The following is a 22,466-nucleotide window of genomic DNA, read 5'->3' on the forward strand; positions in this document are numbered from 1 at the left end:
GAACCAGTGAAGGCGGTGAAGGTCCTGTGTGAGTGTCTGGAGGCAGTTGGAGGATGGATGGCGGCTAACAGATTGAGGTTGAATCCTGACAAGACAGAAGTACTGTTTTGGGGGGACAGGAGGTGGGCGGGTATGGAGGATTCCCTGGTCCTGAATGGGGTAACTGTGCCCCTGAAGGACCAGGTGCGCAGCCTGGGAGTCATTTTGGACTCACAGCTGTCCATGGAGGCACAGGTCAAATCTGTGTCCAGGGCAGCTGTTTACCAGCTCCATCTGGTACGTAGCCTGAGACCCTATCTGCATGCGGACTGTCTCGCCAGAGTGGTGCATGCTCTGGTTATCTCCCTGAAGGAGTGTCTCCACCCCCATCATTCTGCCCGGACGCTGAGGTCCAGCACCGAGGGCCTTCTGATGGTTCCCTCATTGCGAGAAGCAAAGCTACAGGGAACCAGGCAGAGGGCCTTCTCGGTAGTGGCGCCCGCCCTATGGAACACCCTCCCACGAGATGTCAAAGCGATAAACAACTACCTGACATTCAGAAGACATCTTAAGGCAGCCCTGTTCAGGGAAGTTTTTAACATGTGATATTTTACTGTATTTTTGGTTTCCATGGAAGCCGCCCAGAGTGGCTGGGGAGGCCCAGCCAGATGGGCGGGGTATAAATAATAAATTATTATTATTATTATTATTATTACTCCTGACATATGGTTGTCAAGCCTCTGCTTAAAGACCTCCAAAGAAGGAGACTCCACCACACTCCTTGGCAGCAAATTCCACTGTCGAACAGCTCTTACTGTCAGGAAGTTCTTCCTAATGTTTAGGTGGAATCTTCTTTCTTGTAGTTTGGAGAAGAGTGACTAGTGGGGTGCCACAGGGTTCTGTCTTGGGCCCGGTCTTATTCAACATCTTTATCAACGACTTGGATGATGGACTCAAGGGCATCCTGATCAAATTTGCAGATGACACCAAACTGGGAGGGGTGGCTAACACCCCAGAGGACAGGATCACACTTCAAAATGACCTTGACAGATTAGAGAACTGGGCCAAAACAAACAAGATGAATTTTAACAGGGAGAAATGTAAAGTATTGCACTTGGGCAAAATAAAATGAGAGGCACAGATACAAGATGGGTGACACCTGGCTTGAGAGCAGTACATGTGAAAAGGATCTAGGAGTCTTGGTTGACCACAAACCACAAACTCGATGGCCCTTGTGGTCTCTTCCAACTCTTCTATGATTCTATGATTCTATGATATCCACATACACACATTGTCCTGGCCAGTCCCTGTGTTGAAAAGGGAAGATCTGCAAGTCCCTTCAATCCATGTTGCTTATATCCCAGAAGAACATTATGTTCAGTGGAGAATCCTGATTCTGTAAGTGTCCCAGATCACATGGAGATTTCTACCTCTGTTCAAGGAAATGCAAATACAGGGGTGTTTGGGGATGCACAAGGGCCCTGGGGGTGGGTGCACCTCATCCGCAAATACAATGTTCATGTGCTCAGGCAGATGACTGAACACAACTGCCTCTGCCTCTGATTGGAAGCACTGCCATCTTCTCTCTCTTTAAAAAAATTACACTTTGTAAGGTCATGTCCTGGTGTTAAAAAGAAAAATGAGCTCTTCTGAATCCTGATTGCAATTAAGCCCCAAGAATTGCCAAAAATGAATAAAATGAGCAAGTTCAGGAAAGTGAAGGCAGTGACAGAAAAGAAATATTAGAATTTAGGCCTCTATCTACTGAAATATTCATGTCACAGTTAACTGCTAAAACTAACATAGACAGCCAAGCTTGGAGAGCTGGATTTGTCCTATATCACATCTTTTGTAAGAGAGGCATTCTGCAGTGAAACTTGCCATGGGGAGGGTGGGAATGGGAGGGAATTCTAAGTTTTAGCATGTTTGTTCATGCCTGCTCATAGCCACTGTTCCCCATATGCTGCTTCCTCCCACTGCTTTCGCTGCCAATAGGGAATCCTGCCATAAATATGACATTGACAGCACAGTGCTATTTAGCCAATCAGATCTGGCCATGGACTGACATCAAGGAGTGCATATAAAGCCCTCAATTTACCTCCCGCTGAATAGGAGGACAGACAGAATGTAACTCTCTTCCTAACAGCACTCCCTGCTGTGACATTTGTCTACTGGCATTTCACTTCTCCTAAATCCCTCTCTGGTTGTGCATTGTTACCCATGATGGAGGGGGGGGGGAATGAGAAGAGGAGCAGGTGCATTGTTTGTGTAAATAACTCTGGGGTGTACTTTGGTAATTTTTGGTAATATGGCACCCTGAGTGAGACCAAAATTTGGCACCCCCAAGTGGATCTTTTCAATTATGGATCTTCTCAATTTTGCACCCACCTCAGCTTGGTGCCCAGGGGGGTGGGAACTACCCACACCCCCCTAAATCTTGCACTGTCCTGTTCCATTTTAGTTCAGCACTTGTGCTCATCTCCCAAGGAAGCTATTTTAGCCATGGACTTAAACTTATCTGTCAAGTCCTGCCAATACAAGTGGTGCTGGTGCAGCAAGTATAGCCACCCTCTGAACTCTGGGAGGGAAAAGCACAGGGGTACGGGATCTTTGGCCCTCCAGGTATGGTTGGACTTCACTCCCATCAGCCCTAGCCGCTGTGGCCAATGAGCAAGGAGGGTCAGAACTGGAGTCTAGCAATATCTGGAGGAAAAAAGGTTCCCTATCCCTGACTTAGAAAATAGCCCCTTGTCTTGAGAAAGGAAAACACATCTGCTTTTAATCAAACAGAATCCTTGTTACCAAGCAAAAGAACAGGGAAGCCATGAGGTCATCTGCAATGTTTTTGTCATTCCAGAAAGCCAACAGGCAAGGAAACCATCCCGGAAGCCTTTCTATCCAGCTTTGAGTTCTGTTTTTGCACCTAGGCAGTCTTGGCTTGGCTGGTGTCTCTCGAACAGCCAGCTGGCACAAAAACAGTGGGGCAGTCACACGCTCTGAGGATTTTAATACAGATTGTTAGATGATACAATAACACACACGCACACACACTCACAGATAAACACACATATCCACTTGGCGCCACAGCCTGAGATACAAAGAAAAGGCATACAAATCAAGGCTTCTAGCACCAGAGTTTGAAGGGAGGTCAGTGCCAAGGGATGAGTGTGGGACAGCACAGAAAACAAACATTTCAGACTTTTGTCCTGCATCCACTCTCAGGAGCTTTGGTCAACAGGAAGCTGGCAGACATTCAGGTTCTTTGATAGTTGGGAACTAACTAGCACCATATCATCACCCTTCCACAGAAGGACAGGAATGTCAGAATCGCTAGCCATATCTTTCAGGCATCTGTCAAAAATGGGGAGAGTGCCTAGAGAACAGAACCCAGAATTCTTCACTCTCTGCCCAGCATGGACGGAATGATAGACAAGGGTGATAAGGGGATGGAGAGCTTCCTCTTATTTCCTATTCCTAGCATGAAAGTTCACAGCTGGGATTATTAGAAGGACTAAAAGTGGGGGTGGGGAATACCCAGCCCCCTCTTAGCTCCCCAGACTTTGTGTTGTGTGCTACATGGGTACCATCTGGCACCAGAACAGAAATAGACAAGAGTTAATGATGGTCAAAATGGGGCACAGACTCCAAGCATCTAGGCATTTCTTGGTTGGGGGGCTGGGCCCCTCCCTGTCCCACTAGTCCCTAGAAGATCTTAAGAGGTTCTGTTGGGCCCAAATTATCCAATCTAAGCTGGATACCATTGTCATGCCCGGACACATATCTTTCAGTTACAGATAGGTAGCCGTGTTGGTCTGCCATAGTCAAAACAAAATAAAAAAATTCCTTCCAGTAGCACCTTAAAGACCAACTAAGTTAGTTCTTGGTATGAGCTTTTGTGTGCATGCACACTTCTTCAGATACACTGAAACAGAAGTCACCAGACCCTTCTATATAGTGAGAAGGTGGGGAGGGGTATTACTCAGAAGGGTGGTGGGATTGGGTGATTGGCAGATAGCTGTGATGAGCCTGTTGACGACTCTTAACGACTGCAATAGGATTCTTCTTGGATTCTTATCTCATTATACATGACAAAGCCATTTTTCACCTTCTCACCCCTTGCTTTTTCCTGTAAGACCTATTGCAGTCGTTAAGAGTCATCAACAGGCTCATCACAGCTATCTGCCAATCACCCAATCCCACCACCCTTCTGAGTAATACCCCTCCCCACCTTCTCACTATATAGAAGGGTCTGGTGACTTCTGTTTCAGTGTATCTGAAGAAGTGTGCATGCACACGAAAGCTCATACCAAGAACTAACTTAGTTGGTCTTTAAGGTGCTACTGGAAGGAATTTTTTTATTTTGTTTTGACATATCTTTCAGTTAAACTGAGCTCAAAAGGGAGAGCATAGAAGCTCTGGATCACCTAACGATCAGTCCTTAAGTCTTGGGTAAAATTCAAACCTGAATCCTGTTCTGTGATCACCCAAGGAAGTCTTCCTTTCCCCCTATTCAGTTTGCACTGTGCCCATGTCCATTCACGGGAAGCTGTACAGATAGAATGGTCCTGAAGTCCCAGGTTACAAGATACTTTGGGCAAGGTCTTAATGCCCCTGGGAACTTCATTTGGGGGGCACGGGCAGGAGGTCAGCAGTGTGGGATGTGGTCTCCATTGCCCCCATCCCTGCAGGTGGCCAGTGCTGAGCAGTCAGTCCAGTGCTTCACTAAGGCGGCATAATAGCACCATTTGTCGGGGCTGCAGAAAGGGAGGGCCCTGGCTCAGTCTGGACCCTGCTTTGCTCCCCAAGAGTCACAGCCCCAAGGGGACCTTGGCCGCATAAATAGGAGGCTGTCATCTGGTTAAATACAACGGCAGGTCTTTCCAGGGCTGGCTCATCTCCCACGCCCAACTTCAGGGAGAATGGAGCATTTTAGCTCTCTCTTTCCCCAGGGGTGGTTCCACAGTCTAGAGGGAGCTGTCCATCTTCAGGCTCAGCCGCTGAAGCAGACAGGCCCAAGCTCAAAGCCGAACTTCTGGTTGGTGTCCCCAAAATCCTGAACAGCCACATCGGCCAATGGAAGCTGTTCCACGTGTTGTGTCACAACCTGCAGAACTGTCCGCTCCTGGCCTTTGCGTACCTGGAGGAGTAGAGAAGAGAACGTCAGGAGCCAAATCTTGGGGGAGGTAGGGGGTGAGAAGCCTGTGTAGAAGCCCTGAGACAGGAGTAAGGAAATCACATGACAATGCTGGAAGAGCACATCAGTGGGCAAAGTAGCCACATTGTGGGTGCTTGCTGTAGGGAAGTTGATTGTGGAACAGAGGATGACATGGTTTCATGGTTTCACTGGAGGTTTTGGGAAAGGCAAAAGAATTCTCTTAGAGAGCCATAAGATCACTGAGTTAAGGTGGGGGGGGGCAAGCAGGCAATGGCCTTGAACCCACAAAGACAAGGCGGTCTACTCAGAGAGACAAGGGAGAAAGCTATCTAACTATGGAAATAACCAGTGCCAACACACATGCCAGGGCATGTATCTCTCACTGAGAAGGATGAATTGTAGAATTGTAGAGGGGGAATATGTGAGCCTTTTCCTGGGAGACAGAGCAGGCACATCCCCATGAGGAAGAACACTAACAAGCAACCTTTCCATACAGAGCGAAGGACAGTTTGTGACATCACCAGGGAGTCCACCAATCATCTCCTTCTGCTATATTTGCAGGCCCAGGAATTCCAGGCAACAACTGCCAGCTGGCCGAGGTTTCAGAATACAAAACAGATCCGTTAAATCTCAGGCTGTCAGGAAGCTTTAAAAAACCCAGGACACCTGCCAGATGAGGAGTTGACAAGCCTCTAGACAAAGCAGCAGCCAAGAGAAAAGATTCTATCCCTGCAGAGAAATTAAGGCTAGTTACAAAGGTGGTAACTAAACCCTGTGTCTTGACTGCAGGAGAGGGTCATGTCTTCTTCTCTCTTTCCATCTATTTATCTTGCAGGGTTTCTCTAGAGCTAAGCCCTCTGACAAATGCTTTGAGTCTGCCATCAAGCAGAGCACAATAGAAGTCGCAGGCAGTGGGTGCGGTGTGTGTGTGTGGGGGGGGGGTGACTTCCTGCTCACCTCAAGCAGCAAAGGTTGTTTGGCCAGACGGTAGTCTCACTTTGCCTTTGTTGTTCAAGGTGTGCGTGCAATTAAGGAAGAGATTGACTAGAGCCCTATTTATATGAATCCCTGGGTATTTCAGCCACCCCACTCTGCTAATTACCATGGGCCATCCACAGATCACCTTGTTGCTTTAGACCAGGAGTCAGCAAGCTTTTTCAGCAGGGGGCCAGTCCACTGTCCCTCAGACCTTGGGGGGGGGGCTGGACTATATTTTTTTTGGGGGTGGGGGGAATGAACAAATTCCTATGCCCCACAAAAAACCCAAAGATGCATTTTAAATAAAAGGACACATTCTATTCAAGTAAAAATACACTGATTCCTGGACTGTCCGTGGGCCGGATTGAGAAGGCAATTGGGCCGGATCTGGCTCCCGGGCCTTAGTTTGCCTACTCATGCTCTAGAGAACTATGCACTTCACCCCCATCGCCTAATGATGCTTAAAGGCAAAGGTATCCCTGACCGTTAGGTCCAGTCGCGGATGACTCTGGGGTTGCGGCGTTCATCTCTATAGGCTGAGGGAGCTGACGTTTGTCCACAGACAGCTTCTGGGTCATGTAGCCAGCATGACTAAGCTGCTTCTGGCGAACCAGAGCAGCACACGGAAATGCTGTTTACCTTTCCGCCGGAGCAGTACCTATTTATCTACTTGCACTTTGACGTGGTTTCGAACTGCTAGGTGGGCACAAGCTGGGACTGAGCAACGGGAGCTCACCCCATTGCGGGGATTCGAACTGCCAACCTTCTGATCGGCAAGTCCTAGGCTCTGTGGTTTAACCCACAATGCCACCCGCATCCCAAATGCTTAGTGATATGTTATTCTAAGCCAGGATTGGTAACCTGTGGCTCTGCAGCTCTCATCTAGCACCAACCAACAGAGCCAATCTATCATACTGAAATACATGTTTAAACATTAATTTTCATGCAGATATTTATAATTACTGGAGAAATGAGATGGAAGAGATCTAATCGGTAAACACATGCAAAAGTGAGATGGACCAGAAAGTGAGCTGCCCATCCATAACAGTGACCCTCCCTTTGCAAGTCATGGAGCTCCTCCCAAATCCTGGGGTGAACATCAGGAGGCCCCGAGACAATCTCCAGAGATATATAGGGAAAGGCAAGCCTGACGTAAAGACATGGTCACAGTGGAGCAGAAGGCCAACAGCTTACCTGGCAGCCATCATATAAGGCTCGTACAAGGGCTTCTGTGCTGTTGTGCATCAGCTCCACACCATTGAAGGCAAGAAAATGCAAAGCCCGAGTGTGGCTGTTGGTGTCGGCCTCATACCAGGCAGCCACATTTTGGCAGAGGAGGGTGAAGTTTTGGTGTGCAATGGCACTAAGCAGGCGCAGAAATGTGAGCTGGGTAACCTGCATGGGGTTGCCATCTGCATCCACATAGGAGAACTGGTAACAGAAAGAAGGAGATATAGGGGTGGCCCGATTAGGCCAAATGGTGGAAAGCCGCTGTATACTCTTCCTGCTATGATTATCCCCCCCCCCAAAGCACACCTCGTGGGGATCCACTTGGGGATTGATCATGGGAGATCATGGGAGACGGGGAGAAGCACTGCATGCCCTTCTCAGACTGCTTCCGGGAGTCATCGGGGTGGCAAAATGGAAGGAAAAGCCCTACCTTCTTGCCCCTCTTGAATGTGCTGAACCAGCTTCCTGGTTGCTCCTTGCTCCAGGCAGCGAGTCGCACCTAGGGGCACAGGTTGCATATTGGTTTCTCATTTTAGGACTTTGAATTCAGGTTCCTGAGCCATGCATGTATATAAAACCAATCCTTTGCATAGACCTTTCAATGAACAAACTACTTTACAATCATTATATTCATCGAGTCCTCATTCTACTTGTTCACAACACACTATGACCACAGCTTCTGTCCTTTCCCTCGGCCATCCCTAATGATACTGAGCACAACTACTTACTGCCTCAACTTTCTTGTCAGGAAATAAGCAAGTTTCCCCCCCAGCTGTGAAGTTGCAGAAAACTCTGAAGGCATCCCGGCTGCAGCCTTGGTTTGGGTCAATCCAATATTCACCTGAAGAACAACAAATGGACAGGTGTCAGTGCAGGAGAGGCCAGGGAATACTTAGGGGATGATGATGTTCCCACTGCAACTAGGAGAAGTCAGAGGCCTAAATGAATGCTTGGAGAGTATTTCAATCCCAGAGTTTGTTAAAAGAATCCATGACAGGTAGGTAAAAAGTTAATATCTGCTTTATCTCCTAGATGACAGTCTTCTAATTTTAAGGCTACAAGTGTGGACTACAACAAAATGCTGCGGTGCAGAGTGCTTCTCTCCCAGCCACTCAGTCATACCCTTTTCCAGAACACTCCATTCCATTTCTGTCTCCTATGTTTTCCATTTTCTTCCTTCAGCAGCCAGCCAGCTTTCCATGGCTACTAAGCTTGATTAGTCCTCTTTGATCATTGAGGTTCTCCCCTGACTAGGTGTTTCTTTTCTGCACTCCCATGATAAAAGTGTCTTTTATGGATGTACAGTATTTAAATTCACAGGAAAACTGACACAGCGATTGTGAGATTTCAGGGAGGGTGGCTGGGTCATCACATTTGGATGAATAGCTTTGTTACAGTGGGATGTATTCAATCAAGTTTTATGCACAGTAAACCCACTGGAATGGCCAAGTTAGGTCAATTAATTTAAACTGGTCTACTCTGAGTAAAACATAGTTGACTACTACCCAGAGACCCCTTTTAAATAATTTTTCCAACGCCGGCTCATGCGAGGCGGTGGTGGGCTACCTCTTTCCTCCACCTCTAACCCCCCAGCACCCTGTCTGGTATTTTGCCATGGCTCACACTCTAGTGAGAGCTATAGCTGCCACATTTCTTCTCTCTGAGCCTTGCTGGGAGTGGGCAAACAGGGAGGCCAGCACAGCTTTTGCTTCAAGCCACCATAAGCTTGAATTTAAAATACTGGATGGAATGCAAGGGCGGAAGATTGCTAAACCTCTTCCCTTGTAGCTGGATTTAAACAGCTTTTAAAAAAAAAAAAAAAAGAAAAAAAGTTTAAGGACATGCAACTACTGCTAAGGCAAGCACCATACTCCCAAACCTGCTTGGGGTGGGGTTGGGATTGCACCAACTTGGAGAAATCAACCTTGAAGCTGGGCCAATGTTTCCTAGCCCAGATACCTTCCCTAGTCCTGAGGCACCTCATTTCTTGAAAATATCCAAGAGACGTCACAGTGGTTTCAGATGTGAGCCTTTGCAGGAGAAACCACCCACAGAGTTTTCAGAATCAGCCTTCTCTCTGATATGTTAGTTTTGTAGGTATAGGGATTTTTCTCCTGCCCCGCTCTCCCGTGGGGATATTTTTCAATCAGGCAATTCCCCCCTGAGTCTGAAATGGGATTACTTATATAGCACAATCAAAGTGCACACTTTGCAGACTAATGAGAAGAAGGTCCCTGCCCCCACAGCATTTGTAATCTAGCATTCACCACGGGAGAGGCAAGATAAGAAGGCAGGAACAATTTCCTCCTCCTTCCTGCCAGGCTGGAACTGCAACAGGTACAGACCCACTCCCTGCTCCCTGTTTAGCCCTGGTTATGCCCCGGACGATTCTTCATCTCACCATCTGTGAGGTGGGGGTGGCAAAACTGAAGCTCCTTGCAAACCCGGGCTGGGCTCTCCTGAGTGCCCAGGGGACACCGCATTTGCTCCACTTCGTCACGCAAGGAGCTCAGGGCTGCCAGGACCTCTGCCATCCCTTCAGCATCGGGGTCGGCATCCATCTCCCCGGGTGCATCTCCCTGATCCCCGAGCTCCCAGTCGCGGCGGCTCTTGCGGCCACTCTCCAAAGGCAGGGGCTCCCGCAGCTCAGCAGGTCGACCCTAGGAGTGGGGGAACCAGAAGCAGGGAAGGTGTGACGCAAGGGACAATGGGAGGGGGGGAGGAAGTGGGTGGTGGTGGTCCCAGGATAATCCCTTCCTCCTGATTCTCTACCGTCACTCACTGGCGGCCCTGGGGGTCCTGCAGATCCTGGATCACCTTTTGGTCCAATAGGCCCCTGCAGGACAACAGAACAGAGCCTGAGCACAAATTCAGAACCCCTTCATCTCAGTACACGTAGAAAACGCCTAATGGAAATGGTAGGGGGAGGACCACTAAGGCCCTGTTCCTGAACACTAAAAACCCCACTTGGCTCCCAAACTTTGGATTTTGTGCCTTTGTTCTCATAAGGTGACAGACCTGCATCTAGGCTGTACTCATGTGGCAATTCTAGCCATTCCCAGGACTGAATGCTCTTGCATACAACAGTATTCTTTCCACAGAGAAAACTAGACTGGAATCCTTCCATCCAATATCCAGTTTTCCTGGTGAAGGGTCTCAATTCATTTGCAATCATGGCAGCTTCAACCAACAGTGAATAGTGAAAACTTGCCTTTAGAAGCTGGGGAGGGGAACTAAGCAGCATTCCCATGAGTAAGGATTTCAGTGTCCCCACCCACTGTTTAGATTTTTAGTCCCTTCCTATGGCTACTTGAAGCATAATAAATTATATACCAGCCAACCTATGCAATGTGGGTACATTTATTACCATGATGTAGGCTGAAGAAGCCAGCTCTTTCTACTACTACATGCAGCCCTGGGGCAAGTTCCCACCTTCCTCTGGCCCACAACACCTGTTGGAACTGGAGCCACTCACCGGTGAGCCTTTGCTGCCTTTTTGTCCCAGAGGTCCCTGAGGAGATAGAAAAGGGGTGGATGAGTGAAAGGGAGCTTGCAGGGCACCCTGTGACTGGTGAGATGGCCCCAGAAGCAAGGAGGGGGTTGTGCATCAAGGGGGATTAGGAAATGCAGAGGGGTCAGGGAGGAAGCATGTTTTAATGTGGCGGCAGAGCAGAAATGTTGCAAGGGAAATGCATCTGTATGAATAGAGAGGGACATTGGAACAAAGGAGAGGCGCCTGGGAACCCATAAGACTGGCAGACATGCATTGCCCTGGGGAAGAGGATCTGGGTACCAAACAGGGCCTCATTTCAGACATCACTTTGGTGAGGTTCTCTTGAGGAACATGTACAGAGATCTGAATTGTCACGCACTGGAAACTGACAAGAATCCAGGATGAAGAGGTTGGTGGTGGTACTTACTGAGAGGCCAGGAGATCCAGGTGGGCCTGGGGGCCCAAAGGGTCCAATGATTCCCTGTTGAGGAGGAGACAGCATCAGCCAGAGTCCCTTTTCCCAGCCTTGCTCCCAACCCCCCTCCATCTGAACGGAGTTCCCATCTACTCACGGGGTCGCCCTTGGGGCCTGGTGTTCCCTGGTTCCCTGGCAGCCCCTGGTCACCTTTCTCACCCATCTCACCTGGGGGGCCAATCAACCCAATGAGTCCTGCATGACCCTAGAAGGAAAGAGGAGAGATTTAGGAAGTTAGGGGGAGGAGCCAGTTGCTTGTTCCCACCAGGAAGCAGGTGCTGCTCACACTCACCTTCTCTCCTTTGTAGCCGGGATCACCTTTAAGGCCTGGGAGCCCCGTGGGACCCTGTGAACAGAAGAAGAGCTGCATCAAGAGCTCATCTGAGCTTCCGGACTCAGCGCAGGCCACAATCCAGTCAGGAATCAGTAGGAGGGTTTCAGATCATTTTGCCTTTTTATCAAATTGATGTGGCTGAAATTTGACTCACTTGCTTGACATGATTTTTCATCCATGATGGCTGCTTCACATGCACAAGTCATCAGCTCACAGCTGCCCATGGCTATGGGAATTCAGCCCAACTCGGTCCTGGGCTGTAGCTTTAGTAACTGCTCAATCTGAATGAGCAGCTGCTTTCCTCCCTTGCTTTTTTCACCACAGATGCCCAATGCTCATAATATACAAAGCAAACTTGGGAAACTTATTCCACTGCCAGGCTTCTCTTTATTGTAGTTCCAGGAATATGCTTCTAGCACTGCTCTCCCCCCACCCAAATACATACCCATGAAAGACCCTTTCTATGGTGGATGGGGCTTAGTAAAGGAGTAGCATGGAATAAACAGCTTCCATTTTAAGAGTTCCAGAAGAAGGGAAGCTGTTGTCCGATTGTCCTGCCCTGGACCCTCCATTTCCTGCCACTCACCACAGGCCCCGGTGGCCCTGCCTGGCCAGGCGCTCCCAGGAGACCTTGTTCACCCTAGGGGAGAAAGAAGGGCAAAGTGAGAGACCACAGAAGGAAGCATTATGTAAAGCAAGACACTTGCACAGCTTTGAGCCCCGCTGAAGGTGGGGAGGGAGAGACTACAGAAAGCACGCCTATGAAGTCAAAGCAGATATAGTGGGGTTGACATGGGGATGGATGGATGGATGGCTGGAGGAGGCTATTTCTAGTCTGTGCCCTTTCTGGAGGCACCTACTATTTCCACACTAATCTGCAATTCTTTAAAAAACCCACTTCTCTATATACATTAAAATATGTATTTAAACACATAATGTTAAACTCCCCCCTTCAAAATATACATTTGGAACTGCATTTTTTATATGTTTTAGAGCCAAGAACTAAGCTGGGATATTCAGGAAGTGTGAAAGCTGCTAACTGCATTCTGTTCCACACATTAGACTGGCAGTTGCACATCAGGTCAATTTGTATCGGGATTTGCAAAGATTGTCAATTAGGGATGCTTGAAGAACTGAAACACACAAACAAAATATACAGTGGTACCTCGGGTTACATACACTTCAAGTTACAGACTCCGCTAACCCAGAAATAGTACCTTTGGTTAAGAACTTTGCTTCAGGATGAGAACAGAAATCGTGCTCCGGCGGCATGGCAGCAGCTGGAGGCTCCATCAGCTAAAGTGGTGCTTCAGGTTAATAACAGTTTCAGGTTAAGAACGGACCTCCGGAATGAATTAAGTACTTAACCCAAGGTACCACTGTATCTCTAAATAGGCTGAAATCTAAAGAAGCTCTGTGTGTTTGTGTGTAAGGCAACTACATGCACAGCTGGAGCTTCCGTTGCCATTTTTTCACTGCTTCAGTTCCATCAAGCTGACAAAATGAACTGCTTTAAAAAGAGAACATGGTTTCCTTATTCGTGCATCAACATCTCTGTTGAATCACTGCCTGCATCTGAAAGGGACCTAACAAACTACCTAGTCTGGTCACTCCTGAAGACTGGGATTGTCCCAAAGTGGGGGTTCTTTCTTCACCCCTCCCAAGGCACCTTGCTCATTGCCAAAGTTCTCTTGGCATTAGGGAAATGCGGCTTTTTCTTTTTTAAAAAAGAAGGTAACTTAACTTCACCTGCTGCCTGGAGTTTAAATATAATTGTTTCTGGTCCTCTCTGAAGTGAAAATGTTGAAGAATAGTTGTCCACTCTCTTTGTTGAAAAAATGTTTGGGGTCTAGTTTTCTAATTACTTTCATCCTTTCCCCAGACATTTGTTATCAAGTGAAGGAAAATACTCACAGCAGGACCCGGAATTCCACGTAGACCTTCTGAGCCAGGTCGGCCTGGGGGTCCCTGCGGACCCACAGGCCCCATCTTCCCCAGGGGTCCATCTGTGCCAGGCTCCCCCTGTAGACGGACAGAAAGGGAAATATATCAGCATTGTTTTCCGTTCTGCCCAGTAATGGATGCATGCAGGCAGCACTGTTTTCATTCCCCTGCAGTTTCTCTTCTGCCCAAAGCTGTTACTTGTCTCACGGTCTGTTGTGGCAAAATTACATAACTGATGTATTCACTGGAGTGATTTCCATTCCATGCAGTAAGCGGTCACCAGCACTTCCTACTCCCATTTCCAATCTTTGTCAGAATTCTCCAACATCCCTAATAAAAACCTAGAGGAGGGATGCTCAGTTAATCCAAGACTGATTCAGGTTTCCAGCAGATGCAAGATGCGCCATACAGCAGTGGCTGGTTTTGCACTATTATTTGAATAGTTATGCATCTTGAGTTGAGGGACTGAATTCCACAGAGGGAAACAGAAGGAAAAAACACAGTGGGGAGGAAACCCAGGACAGTGTTCTCTCTTACCTTGGCTCCTTTCTCACCCTGTCGACCTTCACGGCCAGCTGGCCCAAAAGGTCCCTGGAACAGAGAAAGAGAATCACTGCATAAAATGGTTTGATGAGCAACTTTCCTCCCCTCCTTCTAGAGAAAGATTGAAGTCCTATTCGTTCTCAAAGTCCTATTAAATCCAATTATGTTCTGAACATATGCTTTTTCAAAAAACATACAGTGGTGCCCCGCAAGATGAATGCCTCGCAAGACGAAAAACCCGCTAGACGAAAGGGTTTTTTTAATTTGGAGGCGCTTCGCAAAACGAATTTCCCTATGGGCTTGCTTTGCAAGATGAAATATCTTGCGAGTTTTTCCAACTTTTTCCCCCTTCCCCCCTTTTTTCTAAGCCGCTAAGCCACTTATCCACTTATCCGCTAAGCTGATAAGCCGCTAAAAGCCGCTAAAAGCCGCTAAGCCGCTAATAGCGCTAATCCGCCAAGCCGTCAATGGGCTTGCTTCGCAAGACGAAAAAACCGCTAGACGAAGAGAATCGCGGAACGGATTCTTTTCGTCTTGTGAGGCACCACTGTATTGTCAATTAAAAACAAACAAACAGGTCAAATGGAGCACCATCTAAACCTTAGTGGAAACACATAGATACAGGAATACAAATAAGAAAAAACAATGATGGAATTATAATGATAGAACTATAATTAGTGATGAAATTATAGTGACTGTCTGCACATCTATTTCTCTTGAATACATTTCCTAACTGAATTCCTGGGGTCTGTTGGTTTCTAGAACTACTCAAGTGATACTAGTTCCTGCCCTGCCCTTAGATCATTTGGGCTATGTTACTAGGTTCTAGTGCATGGGAAATCAGGATGGGTGATGAGCTAAAGTTGCCAAGCAGCAAGGGGGCCAACTTGAATAAAAAAATTGGGGGGGGGGCAGGTAAGCCTTGCCCCATATAATCGATCACATGACATGGTCATGCATATCATTTGAATGGTAATGCCTATCAATGGGGGGGGGCTGGCCCCCTCAAATATTTTATTGGGCAGACAAAGGGACCTCAGCCCCTAGGAGTTGACTCCTATGCCAAACAGGCACCTTTGAATTTGACTGGCAGTCCCCCTACTCCTGGATAGATAACCACAGGTTCATGAGAGTCTTGCAAGTCCTGAATTAGGTGACAAATAAGTAAGTAATGTCAAGCAGAGAGCAACACAATGGCACCCCTATTGCCAGTGGGCTATTCAAGAAGGTTGGCACTATTTGGATTAGGAATCCTTAAATGCAGGTTGAACCTGAGGAGACAGGTCAACCTAGTTATTTACATGGCCAGTTGGTACCAGAGACCAGAAGGCTCCCAAGCAGTCTGGAAGATGCAAACAGCTACATAAAAAGGTAAGTGATCTTTAACTGGACAAATGTAGCATTCAGGGCTTGGGACTTTAATCTTGACTATCTAGCCCAGACCACCGCGCTCTAACAGCTGCTCTGCGCCAGCACTTCCTCCTTGCCTTTGCTGGATAACTAAGCATGGTTCTGAACCTACCAACCTCTAAATCAACACCACAGTCCTTGTCCAGGGTCTCGTGACCTTAAGTTTTCCATCTATTCTGGAACCTACTGCTCTCAGTCTTACTTGGAGCATCAACTCCTCTCAGATGTATGAAATGCAAAGGATCAGGGCACAGATTGTGTGGCACAGGCTCCCCTTTGTGGATGTGGCAGGAGAGGAAGAATGAGCACACAACACCAGAGGCACAGCCAATAGCCCTGCTCCCTCTTCCCTGCATTAGTGGGCACTACGCATGGCAGGGAAGAACTGAAGAGGGCTCTTGTTTTGGATATATGTATATAAGTATTATTTAATCTACCCTCAAATTCTGTTTTAGCTGCCTTACAACACACACCCAAAAAGTAATTAAATGAAAATGCAAACCAATGTATCATCTGAACAGTCTTTTGGTAACAAACTTTAGAAGAAGACCAAATGTACAGAGACATTAGCATGGATTCCAAGGCTGGATCCATGACCTGTTTCAGCAAGAAGCTCTGGAGCTCTGCACTGGAACTGGAACACCTTTTTTGCAAAGTTTGTTTAGTAACATGTATTTATTAGGCCAGGATTCTTTTTTATGTTTTGTTTTGTTTTTGTTATGGACTAGATCAAATTCTTTATGCGGGCATGCACCTGATGTGCAACAGATCCACACATCTACACAAGATGAAATTGTCCGCCATTCTGCAGGTTTCCTCTAAAACCATGAGATATAGGACCATGCTGTTAAACAACACAGAAAACTGACAGCCCAAATCTCACGAGTGATTTCTTCAAAATCATGCTCCTGAGTTCAATGGAGCAGCCTCCCAAGTATTTATACACATAATTTCAACCAAAAATTTAAATCCTTTGGCATTTATTTTGAAGGTGTAATCTATGTAAGCAATGTAAATGAGAATGTGCAGCTTCTTAGACTTCCCTTTCACTGGAAAGGCAGCCCCAACGTACCCTCTTTCCTGGTGATCCAGGAGGACCTGGCTCCCCAGAAGCTCCAGGGGGTCCCTGAAAATAAAACAGAGTGGATTATTATTTCAACCGCCACATCATTCAGGTGAGGGATTTCTGGTGGCAGAGACAGAAAATCTCTTGTAAAATCAGCACAATCCTCTACATGTCAAGTCAGAAGTAAACTCTATTGAGCTCAATGAGACTTACTCTCCAGCAAGTCCCATTGCCAGTGTCTATGGGAGTGCCACTGTGTGTAAGGGTACCAGAATGTTGAACTCGGACTTGGAAGAGCAGGGTTCAAATCCCCCCTCAGCCATGAAGCTCACAGGGTGACCTTGGGTCAATCACCATCTCTTAGCTTAATCCAGGGGTAGTCAATCTTTTTATCCCTACTGCCCACTAACACATCTTTCTTGATGGTAAAATTTCCTTACCGCCCACCAGTGCTCAATGGAAGGAGGATTCAGCTTGTTCAGTAGAACCCCCTACTGCCCACCTAGAATCCTGAAACGCCCACTGGTGGGTGGTAGGGACCAGGTTGTCAACCCCTGGCTTAATCTACCTCACAGGGCTGTCGTGAAGATGAAATGAGGAGGAGGAGAACCATATACACCACCTTGAGATCCTTGGACAATAAAGGTGGTACATAAATGTAATAATTAAAAAAATAAAAAGAATGACAGTCAGTTACCACATGAAATGATATTATTTGCCTTTATATTTGCACCAGCCCTAGGTAACAGTATCAAGCAGGTGTGGGAAAACTTTGGACCTCCAGATGTTGCTGAACTACAGTTCCCATCATCTCTAGCAAGCATAGCCAAGGGATGATGGGTATTGTAGTTCATCCACACATGGAAGGCCAAAGTATCCCCACCCCACACCTAGTATAAAGTGAGAAAAAATGCAAAGAGTGAAAGCTTCCTACATCACAGATATTTAAACTCTTTGATGAATGTCAACTCATTGTGTTTCATTGGGTAGAGTAACTATGAAGCAAACCAGTTTAACTATGCAGTGAAGCAATACTCAATGTATGTCACAAACTACAGACAGGTGCTGTTTGGCTACTGACCATAGGGATTTTTTAAGAAGCCAAACAACAACATAACCAATGTAGGGTAATATATCTGCCATACTCACTGGGAGTCCAGGATCCCCTATATCACCTTTCTCACCAGAAACTCCATCCAGACCCTGAGCAGAAGAAGACAGAAGCGAATCAGAACCTATCGATTCTCACCTGGGAACAAGTTGCTTTAACTACAGAGAACTGCAACAAAATGTTGCAGCATTGAGTGCTCTAGTTCAGGGTTCCAGAACCATTCCCTCATCCCTCAGTTTTCCATTTTGGTTCCAACCAGCCAGCATTTTGTGGTCACCAAGCATGCTCAGATCTCTCCAAACGCCCCCCCCCCCATCATTTTGATATTTAAGTTTTCATCCAGTGCTGGAAACTGAGAAGTAATGTCTTCAAGACTTTTCTCATTCTCCTAATAAACTGGGATCCATCACCCAAAGCCAGATACCAAACATGCAGTGGCTCCTTTCAAATTCAGATACTCACTGGAGGACCAGGGTCTCCGGATGGGCCTGGGTCACCTGGGAATCCTATTGGACCCTAATGGAGGGATAGGAGTGGTGAATACCAGACTACAAAAAGCACCAGTTCTCTAGAGAGGAAACCTAGAGAAGTCCGGATGGCACACAGGGGTGAATCTACTATGAAACTAATGGAAACAACTATAGTCCACATTGGTTTAAAAGTGTATCATGCATGTATATTATTCTGTGAACCACCCTGAGATCTTGTGATGAAGGTGGTATATAAATTTGGTAGGTAAATAAAAATAAAATACATAACATTTCCCCAATTTTCATCCCCTCCATAACTCGAAATTTATAATGCATAGGAATTTTTTATCCACATCAGTGACTTTGACATGTAAGATAATCCAGTACAGCAATTTTAATCAAAATCAGAAGCGTAGTCATTAATTAAAAAAAATAATCCAAAAAACCCCTGTGGTGATCTGTTGTTGAACAACCTAACAGTGGTTATCCAGACCTCGTTGCTGGTTTCAAAGGGGCCCCCATAACAGTTCAAGTTTCAGGGCCCCAGAAATGCAGGTCCGTCACTGATTGCACAGTTCACTGGGTGATGGGTAAACATACATTCCTGCCTTGGATTGTTCTGCCTTGTGCCAGAGGTAAGAACAAACGGTTCTTTTGTCTCTTCTAATATTGTTCCATGGCTCTTCTCTGAGTGTCTCTTTGAAGCTATAACTCTGCTCAATGGGCCTCTGTAGTGCCAGTTTCATTGGAATCTGTTATGATCATAGGACTGGGTGATCAGCAGGGCCAGGGAGTTTCTTTGCAGCTCTTTGGGAGCTAAACTGACACATCACTGAAGAAAGTAGCCCTTGCCATTTTTCAGTTCCGAAGTCAATGACTCACCAGGTTCCCCTTGGCTCCATCCTCTCCTGGGGGGCCCTTCTTTCCAGGGGGCCCTGCAGCTCCAGATTGGCCAGAATCTCCTTTTTCACCAACATCACCCTTCACCCCCTGCAAATTCACACAGAGAGACGCCAATCAGATGGGGATGGGATTTAGGATGGGAACAGACTTTGCAAAAGCAGCTTCTCATGCTGCTCTTTTAATCTTAGTAAAGAGAGTCACATCTCTGCTAAGTGACTCAGCCACAGTGATTTATCCAGCCTTAACAGAATCTGGGTTGGAGCAGACATACTCCAGGAGAGCTCCGGGGAGGGGTATTGCATCCCCCCCCCCCGTTTCTCTCCCAAACTCACTTGCCGGCCTGGCTCCCCTGGAGGTCCAGGGTCTCCTGCTTCCCCTGCTTCACCCTAGAAGAGGAGAAAGAAATGGAAATCTCAGTCCAGTCATGCTGCTCCCCAGTTCCAACCTGGATCGGCTTTTCAGAAAATGTGCACTGACATATTAAAATCCCTCCATCAACACAATTTAAAAAAATGAAAAGACCCAAGGACCTATTGACACCTTTTCTGGATGCTCCTTTTCCTATCTGATAGGGTTGTAAAGTAATATAGTCACTATTCTATGAGCTGGTCTCTGCTAAGAGAAGGACGCATCTCTCAGGACTCATCCAGCTTAAGTTGTCCAGCTAAAGCTGCCCCTGAGCACTCAATTGGAGCAAGCAGCAATTGGGATTTTTCCCAGATTGCCATTAGTTCTGACATTTCGCTAAAGAGCAGGTTTTTCTTTGGAAAGGAGCAGGGCAAGGGGGGGAAACCACTCAGACCCATGCTCAGAAAGTGCGGGTCAAGCAGGAAATGGCTCAGTTCCCATTTCTAGCCAGAATGACATGGAAGGAGATGTGATTTCTCTGATCTGTTTCAGATGCATGATTTGGAAGGAGATTGCACTTGCATTCATGCAAAGGGAGCTTCTTGTGTGACTCTGCAAACACAGCCTTCTGTCTCCAAACAAACATTCAAGAATTGGGACTCTGGGATCAGGAGGACTATATCCTGAGGCAAGTTTCAGCCCGAGCGCTATTCACTTTGTAAACTGAGCATGGCTCTTCTGAGAAAGTTTTCCCTATCTCCCAGTTTAATTATGCACCTCATGACCCCCAATTTGCTCTATGATTTTCTCTCCACATGCCAGCATTTAATGCACACACATAATCAACACTTACAGCCCCTTTAACACCTCCAGCTTTCAAACACCTCCCTCCATTTTGTGCCTTCCTAAAACTTACTGCATTTTCTCTGTCCTATTTAACCCACAGTTCCCCGCACCTGGCAAAATACTCTGCTGCTGGAGAGAAGAGCATATCTGCATGTGCTGCTGGTGAACAGTCCAGTCATCTCCTTCCCTTACACATTGAAGGATGCCTTTCTTGTTGCTTCTACCCCCACTATGCAAGCACCCTAGAGAAAAATCCCAGGGCTCTTCCAATGCTTCCAGTCCCTGAACTCACCACAAAGTGCAGAGAGCAGCTCTCATCCCCTAATATCTTGGCTTGGACTCACCTTTTCACCAACAGCACCTGGCTGTCCCAGCCCACCAGGTTGCCCCTGTGGGCCCTGGAATGAAAAGAGACACATTAAGACAAAAGCACACCTTGGACCACCACAGTGGCCTCCCTTGTCAAATCTTATCACCTGTTTGAACAGTTCAGGACTTTCTCCACCCACTAATATTTAACCAAATATTTTCCATCCTGCAACTTAACTCATTCACTGTTAGCTTCCCCCTCAGACTCAGAGAAAATAACCAACACTTATTATCTTTAGCCCTGTTTCAATGTGATGATCAATATATGCAAAATATTTCCTAACCCTGATACTCCTCTCTATGCATACAGGTTGTGGTATAGAAGTTGGAATCATTTCATTCTTTGCAGACACTTCTGAGTCTGGGCACTTGCCTAAATGCTCTTGGAGGTCCCCATGAGGTTACTTTACATGCTCTTTTATCCTATTTATCCTCAACAGTTGCAGCTAATGAGACCTACTGGGTGTACTCCTCTGGTGGTATCATCTGTCCATCAAATGAGTACAGCATAGGCATGTGAAAAGGGGTGGATTTTTATTTTTATGTATTAAATTTGCTTAGCAGTGCTACTGATAAAGGGGAAGGCTGATTTTTAAATCATTAATTATTACTATTAATTAATAATTATAACTATTAACTTGGCTATCATTTTAGTTATATGCTGGGTTTATTGGCAAAGTTCACTAATCTGATTAAATTATTTCTTTTCTACCTTTAGATCCAGAGAACCTTCAAGAACCCATGTTTTATGGTTCTGTTTATATTGCAGCTAGAGCTATTAGAATGATGGCATAAAAACCCAACCAGTAAATAAACACCCACCACTTGATAATGGTTTGAAGTTGTCACTATAACTTCATTTAATAGTCAATTACCACACGTCATTACCATGTAGAGGATTACTCACGCTGTGATAAGTACATCATAACTATCATGTAAGCAGAACGTGTGACCTCACCACAAGGAATCAATGCACCCAGAGCATAGGATCATAGAACTGTAGAGTTGGAAGGGGTCCTGAGAGTCATCTAGTCCAACCCCTTGCAATGTAGGAAACTTTTGCCCAACGTTGGGCTCAAACCCACAACCCTGAGATTCAGAGACTTGTGCTCTCCCAACTGAGCTATCCACATCTCTGGCATGTGACACAACAGGGGTAGATTGAGGTGGATACACGCTATGTTTTGCTTTATTATCTGTCCTGCCATTTTATGCAATCTATGGGGTTTTTGTTTTTTTTTGTTTTTAAATCATACAATCAATTCATAGTATTCCAACCACAGTGGTATCAGAAATCCTCACATCCTTCTCCTCGGCCCCTGAGCTCAGCCTCTACAGAAAATCAGAAACAACAGAGTTCCATCCATCCAGCAAATTCTGGTCCATATGCTGGTGCTCCCACCATTCCCCAGGGGAGGAACGAGTCCAGGAAATGTCTATCCAGGGTGTTTCGATTGATGAAGAGGCCCTTTTCCATTCCAGCTGGTCATTAAGAACTACAGTGTAACTTTAAGAATGCATGCCTGAGTTTCCTTGTTTTCATCTGCTCTCCTCATCCCCCTTTCCCTTTATGTTGAGTCTTTTAGATTGCAAGCCTGGGGGGCTAGGACTGTTTTATTTTTAACTACTCTTATACAAGCGGTTGTAGGAGTTTTATAGGCTAAAGAGTGGTGTCATAATGAATAAATAAATTCTGCCCCATCTTGCTTTATATAGATGAAAAAAATGTTACTCACATCGCCCCCACTGGGACCCTGGGGGCCTCGGGGCCCTGGAGCTCCTGGTGGGCCCTAAAGAGAGGAGAGAGAGAGA

At 46.5% G+C, this 22,466-nt stretch overlaps 1 protein-coding gene and 1 long non-coding RNA gene across 7 annotated transcripts in view; one reads left to right on the plus strand and one right to left on the minus strand.

Annotated features, from left to right (window-relative positions):
• The first annotated feature begins 1,342 nt into the window (after nt 1–1,342).
• LOC309336246 lies at nt 1,343–4,400 on the plus strand. Its single transcript, XR_014153930.1, has 2 exons — nt 1,343–3,777; nt 4,371–4,400. It is a non-coding gene; the product is annotated as an uncharacterized lncRNA (long non-coding RNA).
• A 137-nt stretch (nt 4,401–4,537) lies between these two features.
• The window catches only part of COL5A3 (collagen type V alpha 3 chain), a 126,052-nt gene continuing 108,123 nt past the window's right edge, over nt 4,538–22,466 (minus strand). For 5 of the 6 annotated variants that reach the window (XM_081851660.1, XM_081851659.1, XM_081851662.1 and 2 more), the window contains 20 exons: nt 22,391–22,444; nt 20,630–20,683; nt 19,424–19,477; nt 19,071–19,178; nt 18,181–18,234; nt 17,757–17,810; nt 16,614–16,667; nt 14,126–14,179; nt 13,559–13,666; nt 12,231–12,284; nt 11,603–11,656; nt 11,408–11,515; nt 11,263–11,316; nt 10,818–10,853; nt 10,125–10,178; nt 9,744–10,002; nt 8,071–8,183; nt 7,773–7,841; nt 7,307–7,543; nt 4,538–5,116 (listed from right to left, as the gene is read on the minus strand). In XM_081851660.1, the coding sequence (XP_081707786.1) occupies nt 4,970–5,116; nt 7,307–7,543; nt 7,773–7,841; nt 8,071–8,183; nt 9,744–10,002; nt 10,125–10,178; nt 10,818–10,853; nt 11,263–11,316; nt 11,408–11,515; nt 11,603–11,656; nt 12,231–12,284; nt 13,559–13,666; nt 14,126–14,179; nt 16,614–16,667; nt 17,757–17,810; nt 18,181–18,234; nt 19,071–19,178; nt 19,424–19,477; nt 20,630–20,683; nt 22,391–22,444 (1,779 nt within the window). In that variant the 3' untranslated portion in view covers nt 4,538–4,969. Of the gene's footprint in view, nt 5,117–7,306; nt 7,544–7,772; nt 7,842–8,070; nt 8,184–9,743; nt 10,003–10,124; nt 10,179–10,817; nt 10,854–11,262; nt 11,317–11,407; nt 11,516–11,602; nt 11,657–12,230; nt 12,285–13,558; nt 13,667–14,125; nt 14,180–16,613; nt 16,668–17,756; nt 17,811–18,180; nt 18,235–19,070; nt 19,179–19,423; nt 19,478–20,629; nt 20,684–22,390; nt 22,445–22,466 lie in introns of those variants that run through there. The other variant, XM_081851664.1, reaches the window with a different exon arrangement.

Source organism: Podarcis erhardii (assembly GCF_964252035.2).
Source record: "Podarcis erhardii genome assembly, chromosome: 2".
Classification (NCBI taxonomy): domain Eukaryota; kingdom Metazoa; phylum Chordata; class Lepidosauria; order Squamata; family Lacertidae; genus Podarcis; species Podarcis erhardii.